The sequence below is a fragment of the Rhinolophus hipposideros genome (assembly GCF_964194185.1).
Source record: "Rhinolophus hipposideros genome assembly, chromosome: 7".
NCBI classification, from domain to species: Eukaryota; Metazoa; Chordata; class Mammalia; order Chiroptera; family Rhinolophidae; genus Rhinolophus; species Rhinolophus hipposideros.
Genome location: NC_138053.1, coordinates 51,492,620 through 51,515,648, shown reverse-complemented (window position 1 = coordinate 51,515,648; position 23,029 = coordinate 51,492,620). Strand labels below are relative to the sequence as shown.

Here is a 23,029-nt window from a genome sequence, read left to right as displayed (position 1 = left end):
TGTTGAGGAGGGCGCAGCTCACAGTGGCCCACGCAGGGACCTAACCGGCAACCTTGGTGCCACCAGCACCACGACCTAACCATCTGAGTTACCGGCCAACCCCTACCTGAAACATATTTTAAAAGGATTTATAGTCCAGGGCATGTATATCAGACACGTGAGAGTAGGTGCCCGCATTGACAGAAAGGAGGTGATGGGCCTGAGGAACGGGGATACAGTAGAGCCCCAGTAAAACAAAAACCGAACCAAACCAAACCAAAACCCCTTCCAAAGAGAAGAGCTCTTCGTGGGCCAACGTTGGTGGTGTGCTGTGAGCGAAGGGGTATGATGATCATACGAAGCGAAGGGGCATGCTTCGTAAGGGCTCCAGGCTGAGCCCAGAGGCTGCGAGCCTCTCCGTCTCCCCAAGTCCCCCGGTGGCCCCTTCCCGCCACCCCACGTCCAGGACCCCCGCAGCGGCCGGGCAGTGCGCATGTGCGCCGGGAGGCCTTTCCGGCTTCCCGTCGCTTCCCTTTCGGCCTCGGCCCCACCCACGGCCGCCGCCAGCGTTTCCGGTCCGGTGCGGGAGCAGCCCGAGCGCTCGGGGCCCTGACTTCTCCGGCCCTGCCACTTCTGCCGCGCTCCTGCGGGTGTCTCGGTCGCTGGGGAAGGTAGTTACCAATAAAGTTTTTCTGTTTCAAAGCCGGGCCGCTCGGGCGGGGCGCCTTCCCCTTGCTGCTTGTCCGCAGTTCCTCGGGCGACCAGGCAGGGAGCTTCGGGGCGTCATGGCCAGGGGCCGCCGCGGCCGGGCGGGTGTGAGGCCGCCTGTCGCTGCCCGCGCGCTCCCGGGGCTGCAGGGCCCGCCCGCCTCTGCCTCAGTCTGAGCGCAGCGCCCCCGCCCACGGGCCGCCGCGCGCCGGACCCCATGGCCTCCGAGGCGCCGTCGCCCTCGTTGGCACCCTCGCCCCCCACCTCTCCCGCGTCGGAGCTGGCCCAGTTGAGGCGGAAGGTGGAGGAGTTGGAACACGAGCTGCGGAGCTGCAAGCGGCAGGTGCGGGAGATCGAGAGGCTGCTGCATCACACGGAGCGTCTGTACCAGAGCGCCGAGAGCAACAACCAGGAGCTCCGCACCCAGGTGCGCGGTCCGCCTGCTCGCAGCCCCGCGCCCCGCCCCGGACGAGGCCTTCGAGGCCTCTGATAGTGCTGGAAGGGCTCCCGGGCAGGGGCCCGGGACGACTCTGCAATTCATAGAGTCCTTGAAAGACGTAAAAGTTCAGCGCGATTCTAAGTCCGAGTACGTTTGGAGCACACCTGAAAGGTCGGGTTACTCGGTGTAGATAGAGGCGAGAGCAGAAGTTACGGCTCGTGCGCGTTGAACTTCAGTACCGTAGATGGCCTTCATTCTCACTTGTGACGTCCCATTGGCAGTAGGCACCTCGGTACTATTTCCAGGTCACTTTTGAGTTTGTTAAAACGCTGGACTCGAGTCAGAATCCCATCTTTGACTCACCAGATGTAGGAATTGATGCTGAGCCTCGGTTGCCCATAAAAGGAGAAGGCTCGTACTACTACACTGGTGAAGGTTAAATCAAATTAAATGGGAACACACTTGTGCAGTTTTACAAACTGTTGAACACAGTTTGTAAGGTGGTTACCCTGGGCGTGTATCATCTTGAGTTTTCTGGTGGAAACAGGGAAGATAAAACTTTGTCAGAGGCATTAAGCAGCTAACTTCATTTTTATCAAGTACAGTAGGGACAAAAATTTAAACTCGCTTTTTAAACTTTTAAACAGGAGCATAATTTTTTTTCCAACGTGATGTGTTGGACGGTTACACTGTCTCCTGACAAGTTAATTTCCACATAATCATTAATTTCAATTAAGCTGTTTAGTCTTTTGCAGTATATTGGTATCTGTCCTAAAACCACATTATATAGGCTGAACCCTAAAACGTCATCATACTTTGTTAGGCTTTTATCAAATGATCTATGAAAATATCTGATGAGTTGCAATGACTTGGTGTGTCCATTGTATAGAGTTATAGGAAATTTGAGTTTGTTTACTCAATAGTTCTTGACTACCTACAATATATATGGATTGTTAGGAGACTACAAATATTGTTAAAAGTATTTTGGGGGAAGGGGAGCATGACAGATAGCATTTTAAAACACCCTTTTATAACATAGCCCCGATTGTTCAAGTACTTGCTACATAGATTCTAAAAGAAAACAGTTTACTAATCGTTGAAGAGCCAGCATTTTGGTTATTAGTGTTAGTGGTCTAACGGGAAAACTGAAATGCACGAAAGCCTTGACTCCACTGGTGATAAGAACGCCTTACTCTCCTGGTCAGCTTCCCCTGGTGGTGCGTGGAGTTTGGTTGTTAACTGTCATCCAGAATTACTAAGTAGTATTTTATCTGGAACAGTAAAAAAATTGGCTTGAGAATCAAGGGTTAGAAAAACCCTCGATAAAATGTGCAAGCTTTGGAGGCAAGAAAAGCGTTTTGCCAGTTACTTTATCTCTTCAGATTTCTCACATGTAAAAGGGATTAGGACATCTAATTTGTAAGGTGGTTTAAGAATTAATAAGATGTTATCCAAATTACCACCAAGTATAGTGCCTAGCAGGTAGCAGATACTAAATACATGATCTAGTTCACAGAACTAGTGGTTAGTAGCAGACCCAGCACTAGGGCAAGGCAATCAGTAGTCTGGGGTGAAAAATTTAAGGGGGTACCCATTCTCAGAAGAGACCCTGTGCTTGGACGAAGCTGAGACTGGGTGCCTCCTTAAATTTGCTCCCTAGGTGCCTTGCTTGCTTCACCCTAGTTCCAGCCCTGGTTGTACCCGCAGATCTGATCACTGAGATAATCTGTATATAATGAGTCTTACCACCTTTTTCCTTTTAAGCACTGTGTATCATTAAAGAAATATTGAGAATCTTGTTTTTTAGTTAGTGTCACACTGAGGTCCTGTCTGACAGGGGCTGTTTCTCATCTGCTTTTGGATAGCTCCGCTCTGTCGCTCTGGTTTTGGCATTCATTGAGGCACAGGGAGGATAGATGCCCTTCTGAGGCAGTCCCTCTATTTTCTTCTGCTGCAGTTATTTAGTCATAAGACTACTAAAGAAAAAAGTATGTTAAAGTATATGAGTGGTATTAGTATATTTAAGTGAATAGTTAATTCCAGGTGGATGACACTGAATGACACTAGATAATTTAACACGTGGGAATGAATTTTTTTCTAATTCTCTAGGGAGAACTGCTGACTGATTAAAATATTAGTATAAAAACATTCTTATTTATTAGAAATAAAGCTTTCTGTTCACAAAGTCCTATTTGGTCAATCTGATTTTTGAGGGGATATTTTGAGGTTTAGCAATAGAGTGTAAGTATAAAAACATCTCCCTCTGCAAATGTAAAAGGTGAAAGAAAGTCAATTATAGGATTTTTTGTTTTTCTGAAAAGGAAACTAGCTGCTATTGGTATTTCTCTAAAACTTTTACCAAGAAAAATAAATATTGTAATTCCAGGAGAATGGTGTGTATATTATTGGATTGTTACGTGATTTATTTTTTCTAAAGCTTTGTTTTCTTTCAGGTAGAAGAGCTCAGTAAAATACTCCATTGTGGGAGAAATGAAGATAATAAAAAGTCTGATGTAGAAGTACAAACAGAGAACCACCCTCCTTGGTCAATCTCAGGTATTCAGTTGATAGTAGAGATAATCCTAATACTGTCACGTTCAAATCATGTTAACGGGAAGTTTTCTTTAAAACAGACAAAAATCTAGATAAAGGAGAACTGTTATCATGTTGTCTTCTCTCTAGATGATTGGGTGTTTGCAGATACTCCTGTTTGCTCTTCTGAGGGGAAAGTAGAAATGTATTGTCATTCCTATAAATACATAGTATCGTTACTATGTTTTCAGTGGCACATTCACTGAGTAATTTTTGTCGTGCTGTGAGCCATCTACTCTCATATCCGGTCTTTCTTGTGACCAGGGGCATATGTTTTCTTTTTTTTTAAATTGAAATGGTCTGTTTTAAAAAAAGTAATTTATTTTTCTTTCTTTTTTTAAAGTTTATTAGGGTGACAATGGTTAGTAAAGTTACATAGGTTTCAAGTGTACAATTCTGTAATACATCATCTGTATATCACATTGTGTGTTCACCACCCAGAGTTAGTTCTCCTATTTTTCAATTACAGTTGACATGCAATATTATATTAGGTTTTAGGTGTACAACATAGTGATTAGACAGTTACATAACTCTTCAAAGTGATCACCTCGGTATATCTAGTACCCATCAGACACCCTACATAGTTATTACAATATTATTGACTATGTTCCCTATGCTATACTTTACATGTCCATGACTAGTTTGTAACTACCAATTTATACTTCTTAATCCATTCCCCTTTCTCACCCATTCCCTCTACCCCCCACCCATCTGGCAACCATCAAAATGTTCTCTGTATCTATGAGTTTGTTTCTGTTTTGTTTGTTGGTTTATTTTATTTTATTTTTTTAGATTCCACATAGTATAAGTGAAATCATAGGGTGTTTGTCTTTCTCTGTCTGGCTTAACTTCACCTAGCGTGATATCCTCTAGGTTGATAGGTTGATCCATCTTGTTGCAGATGGCAAGATTTCATTTTCTTTTTTATGGCTGAGTAATATTCCGTGGTATTTATGTACCACTGCTTCTTTATCCATGGACTCTTAGGTTGTTTCCACATCTTAGCTATTGTAAATAATGCTGCCATGAACATATAGATGCATATGTCTTTTCAAATTAGTGTTTTGTGTTTCTTTGGATAAATACCCAGAAGTGGAATTACTGGGTCCTTCGTTGTCTCTTGTTATAGCCTTTGCTCTAAAGTCTATTTTGTCTGGTATAAGTATTGCTACTCCAGATTTTATTTTTCATTTTCATTTTCATGACATACCATTTTCCATCACTTTACTTTCAGTCTGTGTGTCTTTCAATCTGAAGTGAGTCTCTTGTAGGCAGCATATGTAAGGGTCTTGTTTTCTTAGCCATTCAGCCACCCTATGTCTTTTGACTGGAGCATTTAATCCATTTACATTTAAAATAATTTTGTTACATATATAGTTATTGCCATTTTATTCATATTTTTGATTTTTTTTTTTTTCTTAAAGAAGTTCCTTTAACATTTCTTATAATACTGGCTGGCTTGGTGATAATGAACCCTTTTTTTTGTTGTTCTTTTTTTTTTAATTAAAGTTTATTGGGGTGACAATTGTTAGTAAAATTACATAGCTTTCAGGTGTACAATTCTGTATTACATCATCTATAAATCACATTGCATGTTCACGATAATGAACTCTTTAGCCTTTTTCTTGTCTGAGAAGCTCTTTATCTGTCCTTCGATTCTAAACGATAGCTTTGCTGGGTAGAGCAATCTTGGTTGTAGGTTCTTGCTTTTCATCACTTTTTGTGCCAGTCCCTTTTGGCCTGCAAAGTTTCTGTTGAGAAATCAGCTGACAATCTTATGGAAGTTCTCTTGTAGGCAACTAACTGCTTTTCTCTTGCTGTTTTTAAGATTCTGTCTTTGTCGTTAAACTTTGGCATTTTTATTATGGTGAGTTTTCCTCTTCGGGTTCATTTTGTTTGGGACTCTCTGTGCTTCTTGGATTTGTATGTCTACTTAGGAAAATAAATAGACAGGTTAGGAAAGTTTTTAGTCATTATTTCTTCAAATAGGTTTTCAATTGCTTGCTCTCTTCTCCTTCTGGTTCCCATATAATGTGAATGTTAGTATGCTCAGTGTTGTCCCAGAGGCCCCTTAAACTATCCTCAATTTTTTGGATTCTTTTTTCTTTTTGCTGCTCAGATTGTTTCCTGCTATCTTTTTTTCCAAATTGCTGATTCGATCCTCTGCTTCATCTAACCTGTTGATTCCCTCTAATGTATTCTTCACTTCATGTATTGTAGTCTTTATTTCTGATTGGTTCTTTTTTATGTTTTTTTTAATCTCCATTATGTTTCCTATCCCTTTGTCGAAGTTCTCACTGAGCTCATTGAGCGTCTTTATAACCAGTGTTTAGAACTCTGCATCTGGTAGATTGCTTGTTTCCATTTTGTTTAGTTCTTTTTCTGGAGTTTTGTTCTGTTCTTTCATTTGGGACATGTTTGTCTCCCCATTTTGGCTGCCTCCCTGTGTTTGTTTCTCTGTATTAGGTAGAGCTGCTATGTCTCCTGGTCTTGATAGACTGGCCTTATTTAGTACTTGTCCTGTGGAGCCCAGTCTCCCTGGTCACCTGAGCCAGGTGCTACATGTGTGCCTTGTGTGGGTTGTACATACCTTCCTGTTGTAGTTGAGACTTGATTGCTGTTTGTACGTCAACGGGAGGGATTGACCCTCAGTCTGATTGATTGTGAGGACTGGCTCACGACCAGTGGAGCTGTTGTGCAGGGGCTGATCCCATGGAGCAAGATTCACTTTATTGGGGCTCTGGTGCCTGCCAATTCTGCCCTTTGGGTGTGTCGTTTGTGGAGGTGGTTGGGTGGTGCTCTGGTGTGGTTTGAAGCTGACCATGGGGTGTGTTGGTTCTAAGGGCCTCTGGGAGGGGCTCTGGTGCAGCCCAATGTCAGCCATTGCCTGTGCTCTGCCCAAGGCCACTTGATATGATCTACTAAGTGACCTACAGGTGGTTGCCACTTGTGCTGGGCTTGGAGGTGCCTGGGAGAGGCTAAGCTGTGAACTGAGCTCAGTTGCTGCTAATGCCAGGCTTGGGGCTGATTAGCAAGAGGTATGGGGCATGCCAAGGCCAGATGGTGCTTGTTTGAGATTTTCGAAACTTTGATAGATTTTAGGAAAGTCTGTAGCGTGTTTTAAGGCAGGCCATTTATATGGACAAGCCACTGGAAGCAGCTTGGTGGGCCCACTAGTTGGGTGGGGCAGTGTCTCAGGTAACCACCAGGACAGCGAACGATGTTAGCCTGGTTGACGGAGACTCACATGTGGTGCTGCATGTGCGGGCTGCGTGGGGAAGGAGGCTCGACAAAGGAAGAATGGCTTCTGCCAGCACTTCTGTCTGGGAGAAAGCTGCCCCCAGCACTTGTCCTGAGGCCATACTGTTCCGCCCCATATGTCCCTGGCACCTTTCGAGCCGCTGCCCCAGCGCAGGAGCTCAGAGTGAGTGAGTCCGTCAGTAAGGCCATGCATGGGCCCGGGGACTCCAGCAGCCCTCTGTCTCTTTCAGCCACAATCCTCGCTGATTTTCCCAGCCAGAAGATATGGGGATTTCTCTTCCCAACACTGGAATCCTGGGCTGGGGCACCTGGTGTGGGGCTGGGACCCTTTGTTTCTCAGGAGGGACCTCTGCAGCTAAGGTATCCCTCCTGACTTTTAACCACGATACATGGGTGTGGGACCAGCCTGTTCCACGTCTCCGCCCCTCCTACCAGTCTTGACATGACTTCTGTATATCCTTAGTTACACTATTGTTCAGCTATACTTGAGGCGATTTTAGTGATTGGTGTTCTGTAGTTTTGAGATTGTGTGGGGCGTGTGTTTTCTTGTTGATGCATTCCATTTAGCATTGTGTTCAATGCCAGTCTTCTTAGGTCTTTGTGGGATTTGTGAGCCCATGACCATGATCTCGTCAGTTGCATTATGTTGTGAGGTAAAATAACTGAGAAACTGAGTTTTAATAAGTAGGATCACAAGAAATGATCTTTCCCATTACATTTTGCCTTGTTTTATTTAGTACATAATTTAGCTAAATAGCTAAACATTGCAATAGTATTAACATTACATATCTGAATAATAGTATATCTTTTTTAAAGTTAGCATCGCGAGAGAAATTTGACAGAAAAATCAACCCTTGACCTGTTGTTTTTATTTCATTGTCATTTGATATATAATGATATTAAGGTATATGCTTAGAAATTATTTAGAGTTGCTATTTTTTTTTTTTTTTTTGACAGAACACAACTTATCTACCTGTTTTCACTTTTTACTCATGCTATGGAAAACCCAAATCTGCTTCCGGTTTATTTTTTCCTTTTTAGCTTGACAGCTAGAGTACTGAAAATGACATTAGAATTAAAGATATAGGCATCTGCAGATTTATCTGCACCATCAATTTTAATTTGTTAATATATATAATTGTAAAAATTTGTAATGTGTGCTGTCTTAGTTCAGTGCAATGTTTTGGAATTAATTCCTTTTTGTATACACTATTCTAATGTATCACTTACTTGTTTTTTCTACAGACTATTATTATCAGACGTACTATAATAAGGATATTAGTCTTCCAGACAAAGTGACTGAACTCTCTGTTCAGCAAGATCAGGATATTGAAGCTTCTACTTATAATTCTAAAGACCAGTCACAAGTAGAAAGTGATGCTTACATCAGTACTGATATAACGGAAAAGGTTGAATGTGGACAAGAGGACCATTTTGCCTCCAATTCACAGGTAATAAAGTGTTTAACGTGACACTGTTGATGCCCAAGAACTTGTCCTTCATTATTGTTAATATGCAGACAAATTGACTTCTCTGGTCCATCAAAATATATACCAGGGTTGTAAGTATTCTGCATATAATTGTACAGTGACTAGTACAGTTTTTAAGAAACATTAGAACTTGTTCATATGTGTAATTTTTTCCTACTCTGTGTGTTCCCAAAACTTAATGATGCAAATAAACTAAAACAAAGAAAATTTGTCGGTATATTTTGATTCAACCAAAAAATTGTGGACCACCACCACAATAATCATGTTCTCACCAGAAATTTTTCAGTGCTTTCTTTATGTCACATATCCAGCCACTGTTCAAATTTCCTTGAATGTTTTATAAATTTGTTTCTACAGTTTGTTTGAATCAGGATCCCAGTAATGTTCATACAGTGCAACTGTTTGATATTGTAATGTATCTCCTATAATCTATAGCTTTTTCTTCTCTCTTCTAAAAATATTTTCCCTTAGTACTTATAATTATTGAAGAATCTAGATCGTTTGCTTTGAGGAATACTTCAGAATTTGTATTTCGTGGATTGCTTCCCTATGGTATCAGGCATTTATTTTTGAGTAATAGTCACTCACCACTAGTGTCTTCAAAACTGGGTTAAAATTGAATTAACTGATACACTAGTAAATATTTTTTTAAATGGATCAAATTGTAATTGATGGGCCATTCCTTCCATTACAGAAATGAAAGTCTTATTATTTAAAATAGCTTTCAAGTCTATTTGTTTCGAATTCTGCTAACTTTTAAGTTGATATAAGGAAGTTTTTGTCTTATTTGATGTGAATGTATCTTACCTAGGAGCCAGCATCTGCATTAGCAACAGAAGATACATCTTTAGAAGGTTCATCACTAGCTGAAAGTTTGAGAGCTGCAGCAGAAGCTGCTGTATCACAGACTGGATTTAGTTATGATGAGAATACTGGACTGTATTTTGACCACAGCACTGGTTTCTATTATGATTCTGTAAGTATTTCAGACCTTTTAATCCTGTATGGTTCTATATTTAGCTGCTTGATACCAAATTTTAAACCCTAAGCTGAATTAGGAAAAGCAAGAAGCTACATTTGAAAATCATGTTTGATTAAAAGCTATTTGATAAAAGAATTATAAAATAGCTTATGATGCTACACTTCTAGGTTTTTAATTAAATAAGTTAATTGTGATTACTGTAGATTATTTGAGAGAGGTCTAATCTTTTATACATAAAGTAACATACAAAAATGTTAGAGCGCTTATTAATAAAAGCAGACAATTAACTACATTGTTGTAAAGTGTTTAATAACCTAACCTAACATTTTTTTCATAGCCTTTGTGAGAAAGTGACATTGTTAATTCTAGGCTTGGGGTAAGGTTTTTTTGTTTGTTTTAAATACTTCATGAATCCACAGAGGGAATCTTTTTCTTGAATTTTCAATAGCATGTTTATTATTAGTCAGTGTTTTATATTCTGTGACATTTAAACATTTCACTTTTAAAAATCAATCTGTTAACAGTGAGAACTAGGTAATTAGTGTGGAATCAGAAATGTAATGGACCACTGACGAGGACAGAACCAGAAAATTAAGTTCTTGATTTATCATACAGTGTTATGACCGTTGAAGTCTGGTTCTTAATTGGATTTTATTCGTGATTTGATGACAATGATGACAGAACTCACATACCCACATACCTCAACCTTCATGGTCTAGGCATGTGATCTGGTCTTCAGGAATTACAGAATGTAGTGTCCAAAAGTGAAGCAGATGTTCACCATTCCCATTCCTGGAACTATTGTTAACCTTGTAAATCCTTTGTAAAGAGAGGGTTTTCTTTTAAAGGAATAGGCTAATTGACAATGCTAGTTAATCCTCAGAAAATTAGTGTTTAAACTCTTCATTACCAAAGAGAGTAGCTAGTACTTATCTGGTTTCTAGAAGAATACAGAGTGTCCAAGTATATAACATTACTCTTTGTCATTCTTCTACCTTCCTTTCTGTATCTTTCCTACCAACATCTGTTCTGTATATGGTTAGTTACATTCTGCAGGTTATATGCCTCAGTAAATTAGGGACTTTATTGTTTTACCATTTTTATTGTGCTAGTTTTCATTTTATTTTAATTAAATAAAATTTAAAACATTTTGAAACTATATTTTGGGCTGAAAGAACAGATTAAAAAGATTTGAATTATAAAAGTTCTGTTGTCACTAGAAATAAAGATTAGAATGCTTCCTTTTGGTTTTTAGTTAAGGAAAAGAGATAAAATTCAAAATATTTTTGCAGGAGATCTACAAAATGGATTAAAGACAATAAATTGCAATAATATTAACAATTAGAAAAATAAATTACTCTTTTTCAATAAGTTTTAGTTGCTTAATCTCAGTACATCATAAGATGTTTCCAGGTCTGATCTGCGGATTTATGATGTAAAGAAAATACAGACTTTCCATTAACTCTTGATTATAGAGTACTGGCCAATATCTAATAAATGCAGATGACAACATAATTTTATCCTTCTAGACTTTTCCATAATTTTCCAAAATTCATTTTTGCATGGCTGATTCACTTGTAAGCCCTGTTACTGTAGAATTGATGAAGGTGATTTTTTAAATCGATTTCTTTATGTAGAATGTTATGTTGTATTTATGAAGTTAACCCTATTTTCAAATTTTTCTTTAGAACTTTTCGTCATGAACATTAAAAGGCAGATTTTTGTTTTATGACATTGAGAGAAGTGTTTGGGGGTTTATACTGCTGAACCATTATCATGTAATGAGGATAATGAGTCTGGAATTGCTTTTATGATGGATACCTTAGTTTTCATAACTCCTAAAATATTTCTTGTTATTATTGTTAATTAATGTATTAAGTTGAACCATATGAAATTGCTGTTTCTGTAAGTTAAAAAATGGTCAAATGTTGGCAGTTTCATGATTTAATTTAATATTTAAATGTACTCATTTTTCACACGATGAAAATTAGAGCAGATACTGAATGGTAAAGTATTTCGGAAAATTATAAGCTGTTTTCATTCTGATATTTTTATTCATTATCTTAAAAGAAACAACATTCACTGTATTTGAATATATTTGATATTTCTATTGTTTTTCTATTTTATTTCATCTTATATAAATAGAACTTACTGTTTTCTTGATTTTTGAAAGGAAAATCAACTGTATTATGACCCTTCCACTGGAATTTATTACTACTGTGATGTGGAAAGTGGTCGATACCAATTTCATTCTCGAGTAGATCTGCAGCCTTACCAGACTTCTGGCACAAAACAAAGTAAAGATAAAAAGTTGAAGAAGAGAAGAAAGGATCCAGATTCCTCTACAACAAATGAGGAAAAGGTATTCTTCATAATTTTTTAAATTTACATACTGGTGATATAATTAAGCCAAAATTTTTTGGTGAAATGAAAATCATTCATTAACTCTGTATTTCAAACATATCCATTAAGATAATAAGATGTCAGAATGTATTAACCAGGAGGCAGTCACGTGGGCCAAATGGACTTTTTCAGAAATTCTGTTACTAGAAGTTAAAGGAATTTCTTAAAAGTTTGAAAGAGGTAGATTTAACGCAGATAAAATACTCTTGTATTACATAATTTGGAAGAACTTTCAGATCCTCAACTGATAAGTTGATGTCAATGTACAATTCACAAGAAAAGAAAAACAGTTTGTAAGTAGACGTAAATAAAAGTTCAACTTTCTTAGTCGTTTTGAGCAATTTCTTACCTGCTATGTTAGCAAAAATCCATTTCTGGCAAATATAGAGGAGGTAAATATTTATTAGTGTAAATTGGTATTTTTTTTGAAAATTGGCTATTTGTATAAATAACCATAAAAATGTTGCTATTTTTTAATTGGAAAATCTCATTTCTGGTAATTATTTTTTTAAATCCAAAGAAATAAAAGTGCCTTTGTATAATTATGTAGCAATATTTATAAGAACAGAAAAAAATTAAGAGTTCGAATGGTCCACAGATCTTGGTTAAAAAAATGGTAGAACATTTAATTTAAAAAGCATTACTTAGCCCTTAAAATGGTAGTTATAAAGACTGGGGAATTTAGAAAACGCTTATGATATAATTTAAATTGAAAGAAGGAAAATATAAAAAATGTTATTGATGCTTTTATTTCTACTCACTCCATGGACAAGGTTGGTGGTTTATAGGCAGGCATGAAGGCTTATTTGTTGTATTGGCATTTTATGAATTGTGTCAACTATTTGATACTTTAGTCTTAAAATTCTGTCTCATGTTTTTCTCTTCTTAACCAAAGAAAAAAGTTTTTAAATGTATAATACTAAAGTTCAAATATGGAGTTGAGATTCTGTTGGGATTTATTTTCTATTCTCTATTTGATTTGTTTTTATTATTTTCACTGAAAATACCTAGGAATAGAAGAGTATGTGACATAAAATACTAAAAATGGTTTTTCTGTTTGCTTTCAAGAATGCTGTTTTATGACTCCGACCTGTTACTAATGGTTGAACTATTTGAAAGGATAGGTTGTGAAAGTACTTCTCCCCAGCAGTGAGAAAAGAACATGTAGGGGTCATCAAATGGCCCTTCCTGACAAACTAGAGAATGAAATTTGAAAGCATTCTGTGAGGTTTTCGTTTCGTTTAGCTCCCATAACTGCTCATCTTTACTGTCCTTCTTTGAGAATATGTAAACTCCAAGACAGGCACTTTAGGAAAAAATCCTGATGGAATTTCGAGAGTTCTTTCCAGATTCTAAAACGTAGCTGTGAAGCCTGGGAGATGAGTTAAGATTCATCTTTTCTTTATTTTTTAAGATACTCTGAACCTCACTCTTTGTAGGTGGTGGGTATGTGGAAGGAAAGGAGGACAGTGAGCAGATTGGAGTAAGTAACTTGAAATATGTACATATGCCTCAGTGCCCATATGTAGGCCCCCTTTCTTTTCTATTAATGGATATTTAACATTCTGCACTGGCAAATAGTTTTTAAAAAGTAGCACCACTGACAATTTCATTCATTTTTATTTTGCATATGTTGTCTTACAAGCAGTAATAATAATAAAATATACAAGACTGGAAACTGCCTTTTTTAAAAGTAAATATAGATAGGGAAATTTTTTGCTGTGTAATTCACAATGGCCTTTAAAGCTCATAGTTGTTTAGCTCCTTGCCCTTGTTCTTGTCCTTGGTGAGTTTGTATTGCTGGAAGTGTATATAGTTTGTCACACTGTGTTTAGCCAGTCTAAACTGAATTTATGTCGCTATTAAAAATACGTGTTTCAGATGCTCCCATATTTTATAAAATGATACTAGAACATAATGAATTCATTTCATCATGTGGCTCTAAAGTAGAAAGAAAATTTAGTTTGCTAGAAACCAAAGAAAAAAAGAGGAAAATAACTCTCTGCTTCTTCTAAGGTTAAAATAATAGATTTGTTCATTTGTTGTGAGACATACCCAATATAATTGTATAATAAATAATAAAAGGCTCAGGCCAGGTTAGTTGGAATTTTGTATAAGAGATTGTAACTGATTCATCGATACTTTAAACTGTTGGGTATTAACAAACCAACTCAATAAAGTACTGCATTTTCCTAAAACTACTGTTGTACTACTTTAGGTACATTAGGATCTTTAAGTCTCTGCTGTAATCAGTGCCAGTTCTGTATTTTATGTGTTGACTTGATAAATGGTTCAAAGTTCAAAAAGAAAGTTTAGGGTACATGTATTCTCTCCGCCTGCACTGTCTAATAAGGTAGCCAACTAGCTACATGTATCTATTGAGCACTGGAAATGTAACTGGTCCTAATTAAGATGTGTTGTAATTGTAAACTACTCCCAATTTTGAAGACAGTACAAAAAGTCCATGTAAAATTTTTCATTGGTAATTTCTGTATTCATTAAATGTTAACATATATTAAATGAAGATATTTTGTAAATACTGGGTTAAAGTAATAAAATGAATTTCATATGCTTTTTAAAACCTTTTTAATGTGACTATTAGAAAATTTTAAATTATAAATATGGCTTGCATTATATTTTTATTGGGCAGCATTGGTCTGTAGACTGTCACCTGGTCCAAGCAATAAGTGATTAATGAAGGCCTGGACTGGGACAGTTGAGGACATTGAGAATAGATAAGAGAGAATTGGGATAAATTGTAAACATAGTCTATAGTGCTTCCGTGTTCCCCCGAAAATAAGACCTAGCTGGACCATCAGCTCTAATGTGTCTTTTGGAGCAAAAATTAATATAAGACCCACTCTTATTTTATTATAAGACCGGGTATAGTCTAATCTAATCGAATATCGGGTCTTATATTAATTTTTGCTCTAAAAGATGCATTAGAGCTGATGATCCAGCTAGGTCTGATTTTCGGGAAACACGGTTGGTAATTGATTTCACGTACTGGTTTGGGGATGTCAAAGGTAACTGTAAGAGTTTTGATTTGGATGACAAGTGGATGGTATTGTCACTAACCAAGAAGGGGAACACGAGCAGAAGAGGGGGTAAAGATTGTAACCGTTGTTATTTCACTGTATATATCTTCACTAATTCATTGAAATAGTTAGCATTAAACATTATAAGATGGTTATATTTAAGATTATTCTGTTTCTACCTGTTTCTACCTCCCCACCCACCTCTTGCCAGGATTTGAATTCAGAAGATCAAAAACCATCCAGTGTGGAACATATAAGCTGCAGAGAGGGAGATGATTTTACAAATGTGAAAAAGAAGGCCAAAATAGACATTTATTGCAAAAATAGTTCCTCTAAATTCACTGTTCCAGTTAGTGGAAAGACTATAGAATCTCCTCTTAATGAAAACTTCTATAATTCGACTTCATTTAAAGATGAGAAAATCATGGAGACTGATAGTGAGCCGGAAGAAGGTGAAATTACAGACTCTCAGACGGAGGACAGTTATGATGAAGACATTACCAGTGGTGACAGTGTAACTGCAGAAGACACTGAGGATGAAGGTAAGTAAATAACCATGATTTAATCTTACAGAAATTACCCAGTGTGGTCATTGTAAAAGAGCAACACAGTTGAAGATGTTAGCAACTCATGTAAATATCTGCCAAAAAGGAAACTGATTGTTTTAAACTGATTATTTGAATGACATTACTAAAAATTATGTGGGCTGCCACTTGGTTATTTTTAGAGAGTAGGATGTGAATAAATGGCTAGTACTTGGACCTTAAAGTTTCATTGCATTGAATGGCCTAGTCAGTAGGACACAAAACCAAGTTACCTATGTTCTAATCCTAAAATATGTATTCAGTCTATTTTAGTGGGTTACATATTTGTAATCTACTTTTATAATTGAGGGGGAAGAAGCAAATTGCCTTTAAAAAAGTGTAGCCCATGAATTCAGCTACATAGGTATTAGAGTAAATCTAATATTTTTGTACTTGAGGATATAAAGGCGTACTTTTAAAACCCAGGATTTCATATTAGGGTATATGAACTTTTTTTGTTCTTAATGGAATTTTTTACTTTTTTTAAAAAAGGGTAGACTCAATTTTTTTAACTTAATATAAAAAGCCTTGTTTGCAATATTTTCAAATTCCCAGACCTTAAAACAGAGTTATTTTATAATTGTGATAAATGCTGAATTTGCTGAATACCTTTAGGTTGATCACTTTAAGTTGGTATGTTGTGCAGCAGGATTTAAGAAGGTTGTTTTAAATAGAATTAAGATTTTTGATCAATACATTTGTATTTTATGGATGCCTCCTACTATCCCTAGACATTTTTAATAATTTTTTTCCATAGCTTTTGAATTACTATTTACCCACTTGTTTCTTTGGCAGATGAAGAAAAAATTTGGCCCCCATGTATTCGAGTAATTGTTATTAGATCACCAGTGTTGCAGACAGGATCACTTTTTATCATTACAGCTGTAAACCCTGCTACAATTGGAAGGTAAAGTGTTTAATATTATAGTTGTATACTTGTCTTATTCTAGTGGATTGTACATTTCTTGAGCAGTTAATGAAATTTGCATGGTACTTGTTGAATAGGCAAAAGAATGACATCCATGCACCTCCCTCTATAAATATTGCATTTTAACATTATCTTTTTTTAAACATTATTTTATAAAACAAACAAAAAAAATCTTAAAAATTCTTTCCATGTCACTATTGCTGCATTTATGTATGCTTGAAAAATTATTAAAGACATTTTCCTTAACTCTGCAGAGAGAAAGATATGGAGCATACTCTCCGAATACCTGAAGTTGGTGTCAGTAAGGTAAGCTCTTTGATTTTTTTCAGATACACACCCCAGATGTAATTTTATAAATCATTATTATGGCAAAAAGCTTAGAGTTTTCCCCATTTAATAGGAAGGTTAATAGCTACTGTAGTAATGGTAAGGAAAGCAATGCAGATTTGTATTCCACTGCTTTTGAAAATAAAATTTTTTTATCAATTTGGATTAACTAAATCATGTTTAATTTTTAACAGGAGTAGAAAATGTGGATTAATTTAAGTATTAAAATAATACCCATTTAATAGATATTTATTGAATGAAATAAATATACTAGATATTATGGCAGTTCAAAAATGAATCAGACCTGGATTCAGGCTACTGTAGTAAATGGTTACTTTGAGTTCAGAGTATATTATAATCCGGGAACAATCTATCCTCTTCTACCGAGGCTCTCTGTTTATAGCTTTTCCTAGTTGAACTTAAAATGGTTTCAGGGTTTCAGGAAAAAGAACAGTTGGGGTTTTAAAACATACTGTATGGAAAGATTTGCAACTTAAATTATAAGTAAAAAAAAAAAAAAATCAAAAGGTTTAGCTACTGAGACTGTATACTTCATATTTATATTTTTCTTTACTGTATTTTCTGTAGTTTTTCCCCCTCCCTTCCATGGTTGTTATCTTTGTTTTTTCTTGTATATTTTGACCTTTCATCATAACTGTTTTGTTTCTGTTTAATGTACTATGTAATATGGATCTAAAGTATATAGTGTATGTGAGTTTTGTCTTTTTGGAATGAAATTTGTTTCTCATCATTAGATTGAAAGACTAATCATTTTCATTATGTTTGGATTTATTCAGAGGGGAGTGAAACCTCATTATCTTAACTCTGACAAAATTGTCTTGCTTTTTTACTTTCCTACGACCCTTTATTATTTTGCCCCTGAAGAAAACCCAGTCTGTAACTTAAACAGCAAAGAGGTCCTTCCCCAACTCCAATCTAAAATATAGTAGTTCTCCGGTAACATTTCTGCTTTTTCTTTTTCTCTTGTAAACTAATGTGTCCACGGGTAGGGTAGATAATTTGTCAAGTAGATGAAAAAAATTAAAAACCCTACACATTTCATATTAATATTGTGGGAAAAAACAAACAAATATTTCACCACTGGATAGGAGAAGACCTTCTAAGTTAAAAAAAAATCACAGAGGAGAAAATAATTTTGAATAATTTAAGTTTGAAGTTCTTTATGTGTTAAGTAAGTTTAAAAGGCTGACTAGGATAGTCACACAAATAAGACAAAATGTACAGAGGGTGCCAAAAAAATGTATGGACATTTTAAGAAAGGCAAAAACTGTATTAAAATTGTAATGTGATGCACTAGCATTCATTTAATGAACACCATCTTTGAGCAAACGTTATACTACACATTGCTACAGTAATTCAACTCAACTTTGAAAAGTAATACATAGATAACATCTCTTAAAATGTGTACATTATTTTTGGCACGCCCGATATATCCTTTACGTTTTAAAAGCTAATGCAAATTCACTTTTTCCAAACACTACTGTGACACAAATAGGTAAATTAATGAAGGACATAAATAAGCAATGCAAAATAGAGGATATAATCATGGTTAACATGTGAAAACCATTCAATCTGTCTGGTAATTTAAGAAATATAAATGAAGAAACCAAGGTGTCAGTTGTCATTCATCATATTTATTAAATATCACTCCTGTTGGGAGCATAATTTAGAATAGCTCTTTGGAATAAGATTTCAAGTCAACAGACTTTAAATAGTTTCAATAGTTTCATTCTAAACAACCTGACTGAATAAAATGTATAGACATGAAGAGAAAATTTGCAGAAGAGGAAACCCAAACACCTAATAAATATAAGAAAAGATTTCAGCCTCAGTAGTAATCAAGGAAATGCAAATTAAAATCATGAGATTTAATTTCACATCTATTAAGCTTGCAAAATTAAAAATTCTGACAATACCAAGGGTTGGTTATATAGGATATATAGAGAAGAATTATATATAAGGATATATATAGAGGAATTAAGAATTCTTGTAGACTGCTGTTGGAAATATAAATTGGTACAACCGCTTTGGTAAACAGTATGGCAGTAATCTAATAAAGTTTAAGATTTGCATATACATAGTTTAGCAATTTCATTCCTAAGTATATATCTAAGAGAAATGCTTTCATTGTCCACAAGAAAGCTGCATGTATAAGAACATTAATAGAAACTTAAAAAAAAAGTAAAATCTTGGGAAAAACCTGGATGTCCAACATCAGAAGAATATGTGGATTGTGGTACATCCATATAATGGATTACCATTCAGAAAAATGGCACAACTGTTCACAACAACTGGATTAAGTTAAAGATGTAAAATAAAAGAAATACATAACAGTAGCATACATTTGTCAGAATCCATCAAACTATACATTGAAGACCTGTGAATTTCCTATATCTAAATTATATCTCAATAAAACATTCATATAGTATGATTCTCATTTATATCAAGTTCCAAACCAGGCAAAACATACATTGTTTATAGATACATACATAGATGGTAAAAATATAAAGAGATGTATCATGAATGAATAAACATCAAACCTCTGAAAAGGAAAGTTGGGTGATGGACAGTGGTACACATCAATGTATAATTTATTTTAAGTATCTGAAGCAAATATGGCAAAATTTATTAAAGCTGCGTCACGAGTAGGCAGATTCGGTATATTCTTTTTGTGTTTGAAACATTTTATAATTTATGTTTATGAAATCTTTAAAGAACAACGTTATTGAGATATAGTCCACATACCATATACAATTTACCCATTGAAAGTATATAATTCAAAGGATTTTAGTGTATTCATAGAGTTGTGCAACCATCACCACATAAATTTTAGAACTTTTTCATCACCATAAAAACAAACATATTCAATAGTAGTCATTCCTCATGTCCTTCCAACTCCCATTGCCCTAGTCAACCACCAGTCTACTTTCTGTCTTCGTGGATTTGCCTATTTTGCACATTTCATATAAATGGAATCATATAACATGTAATCTTTTGTAATTAGCTTTTTCACTTAGCATGTCTTTAAGATTCATCCATGTTGTAGCATATGTCAGTACTTCATTTCTTTTTATTGCCAAATTAATATTTCATTGAATGGATATACTACATTTTGTTTTATTCATCAATTGATGGACATTTGAATTGTTTCCACTATTAAGAGTAATGCTATTAAGAATAATGCGTCTATGAACATTTGTGTACAAGTTTTTGTTTGGATGTATGTTTTTATTTCTCTTGATATATATACCTAGGAGTAGAATTGTTGGATCATATGGTAACTCTCTTTAACCTTTTGAGGAAGTGTTAGATCCCTCCAAAGCTGCTGCACCATTTTACATTCCCATCATAGTGTATTCTATATGACATTTTAAATTAAAGATTTCTGCAGCTCTTTATCCAGTTAAAAAGACATGTATTGAGTACATGTCCAGTATACGTGAGGCGGTGTATTATGTACTGAGAGGTAAGCAAAAATGTAAACTAATGTAAGCAGTAATTGTAAGCAGTACAGTGACATTACATATGCAGTAATTTCGTGTAAGGTAAGTGTCATATAAACAAAGTGCTGTGGAGCAAGGAAAAAGGAATAGTCCTGAGTATTGAAAAACTGGAAAACTTTGAGAAGTTGACCTTGAATGTTTCAAATCATTTTTTGTATTAAGAATTTTTAATGATACAGAAAAATACTTACCACTTACCTTAGGTGAAAAAATAATTTCAAATTGTTTATATAGTATAGTCTCAACTATGTTATAGAAGTAGAAAAGGTAGGACACATGTTAAATTATTAATGATGGTTATAGGTGGAATTATGTGTATTTTCTTCTATGACATCCACATTTCTACTAGAAGCATTATAATACTTCTGTGTTCAGAAAAAGTATTAAAAGATAAAAAGTTAAATTATCCAAGACTCAAATCCATTGTATCCTATCATAGAAAAATTGTTATCTATGGTTAAAAAAAAGTATACTACTTGTAATTAACCTGGTTTCTTTTTAAGTTTCATGCAGAAATTTATTTTGACCATGACTTACAAAGTTATGTCCTTGTGGATCAAGGCAGTCAAAATGGTACAGTTGTTAATGGAAAACAGATTCTTCAGGTGAGTGTTTATTAATTAATTACTTGTACATTAGTTTTAAAAACTGAACTGAAATTTTTTTTTTGAACTGAAATTTTTTATTCCTAAAGGCCATAGTTATTATACATATCATTTGGTCTCGATAATTGTTCAAGTCCAAATGTATTATGTGGAAGGGAATTCCTGGAAAGGGCTGAAAAAAGTATATAAGTAGGTATTTGATTATTGGGTTTTGACTTCTAATTATGTATCTGTGCCTTATTTTTAGAAATAAATGCATTTTAAAACTATTCAGAGTAAATGTCCTTACCTTTAGGGGCCCTTCTTTTTGTGGTTTTTAAAAAAAATTGTTTTAATGAAAATATTGTTAAACTGGAAACTCCTTGAAGGCAGGGGCTACGTCTGTCCAGTTAACTCTTCTATCCCCAACATGTAGCAAAGCGTTTGGCACTGGAAGGGGAGAGAGGGAGACCTTGTTCTTAGTATATAAGAATCAAAAATGAAATAAAACTGAATTATCAAAAGAAAAGAAGGGAAAAGGGGAAATATGATTCACTTACCCCTTAACACTTCATCTTTTTGACCATGATTCATTATGGTAATAGACTGGTTGAAGTTTGGGTTAGGTATTTCTCTGAGAGGATTGGGCATGCAGATTGGGAGATTGTGGATTTTGATAATATAAAAATTAGAAATTCCTCAGTTCAGATATCTTCTCCGCTAGCAGAACATTATGCATCATCCTCAAGTTGTGGAAATATGTGCCTGTGTTTATGTCATTGAGAACCATCTCAAGTATTTTTTTGTTATAATCAGACATAACTACAGTAGATATAAAATAATCATATGTAACGCACCTGGATTTTTGTTTTGTAATTTTCCCCCTCAGCCTAAAACTAAATGTGACCCTTATGTACTTGAGCATGGAGATGAAGTGAAAATTGGAGAGACGGTGTTGTCCTTTCATATTCACCCTGGCAGTGACACCTGCGATGGCTGCGAACCAGGGCAGGTTAGAGCTCACCTTCGTCTTGATAAGAAAGATGAATCTCTTGGTATGTCAAACATATGTGGGCATGATAACTTTTTAATTCACTGGAGTGTTCTAAAAAAGAATCAGTTGGCTAACAGCTTCATATCAAATTGATATAATGCTGTTTTAAGATATATGTACATTTCAGTAAATATTACCAAATGAGACTGAGAAATGTCACGTATTTGAAATTTGCTAATAGACCTAGGCTAATAGATTATGATTGTAGTTGATTTTTCTATGTAATAATTTAGTTGTGCTATTGCAGCATTAGGTTACTTTCTCACCAGGAGATAATCATTAGCTCTGTTTTTGCTAATCTAATTTAGTATACTTTTGAAGCAGCTCTGCAATGGTAGCTAAATGTCCTTCAAAAGAGTAATTGTGACATAATTACGTAATATAAAGATAGGTTTCCTTTTAACATCTATTTATTGATATGAAAAAGTCATCCACAGCTTAACTCTGACATATAATAGTATCATAGAAAATAATAGGCCAACGTAGTAAGAGTTATTGGTTGACATGTTTGCTTTCCTACTTACATTTTCTTGCTGTATCACCTGTGTGTATACCATTATTTACTATAGTAAATAACACTGTAGGAATGTGCTACCTTGCTTTAAGTCTATTCATCTAAGACTTTGAAATTTAAATAGATACTTTGAACTGGTGAGAACTAATTTTTTTCACATCCGTTTTTCCCCTAAATGCCAACTCTGCATAGTCATTGTATATATTTTCTTTTTTGATACTTGATTATGAAAATAAGTATTATTTTACAGTACACAATTATACAAATTTTACAGTAACATTATACAGTAACATTATACAGTAACATGAATTTTGGGTTCTGTGAGTTTTCTTTTGCACATGCCTGTGTTCCTTTGGAAAATTCACAGTATTTCTGCATTTGGGATTCTATTATAGTAATCATATCAAAAAAATTACCATGTTTGGTATTTCTTTTAGTATCTATACTGTAATATTCCTATAGTCTTTGGGTTTTGGTTTATTTTCCAAGTAGACTTAGTTGTCAAAATGCTGAAAGGATATCATCATAACCCAAGATTTTTTTATATTAATGTTTATTTGAACTTTTGATCAATCTGCAGATGGGCTACTAATACTAGTAATTAGTGTTTTATTATTAAATA

The 23,029-nt window shown here is 35.3% G+C and overlaps 1 protein-coding gene across 2 annotated transcripts in view; it reads left to right on the top strand.

Moving 5' to 3' along the window:
* The first annotated feature begins 534 nt into the window (after positions 1-534).
* AGGF1 (angiogenic factor with G-patch and FHA domains 1) overlaps positions 535-23,029 on the top strand; it is a 32,546-nt gene continuing 10,051 nt past the window's right edge. For both annotated transcript variants that reach the window (XM_081053515.1, XM_081053514.1), the window contains exons 1-10: positions 535-1,114; positions 3,580-3,682; positions 8,225-8,430; positions 9,281-9,445; positions 11,625-11,813; positions 15,104-15,434; positions 16,272-16,383; positions 16,659-16,710; positions 20,759-20,860; positions 21,729-21,894. In XM_081053515.1, coding sequence (XP_080909641.1) covers positions 905-1,114; positions 3,580-3,682; positions 8,225-8,430; positions 9,281-9,445; positions 11,625-11,813; positions 15,104-15,434; positions 16,272-16,383; positions 16,659-16,710; positions 20,759-20,860; positions 21,729-21,894 — 1,636 coding nt within the window. In that variant the 5' untranslated portion in view covers positions 535-904. The remainder of the gene's footprint in view (positions 1,115-3,579; positions 3,683-8,224; positions 8,431-9,280; positions 9,446-11,624; positions 11,814-15,103; positions 15,435-16,271; positions 16,384-16,658; positions 16,711-20,758; positions 20,861-21,728; positions 21,895-23,029) is intronic.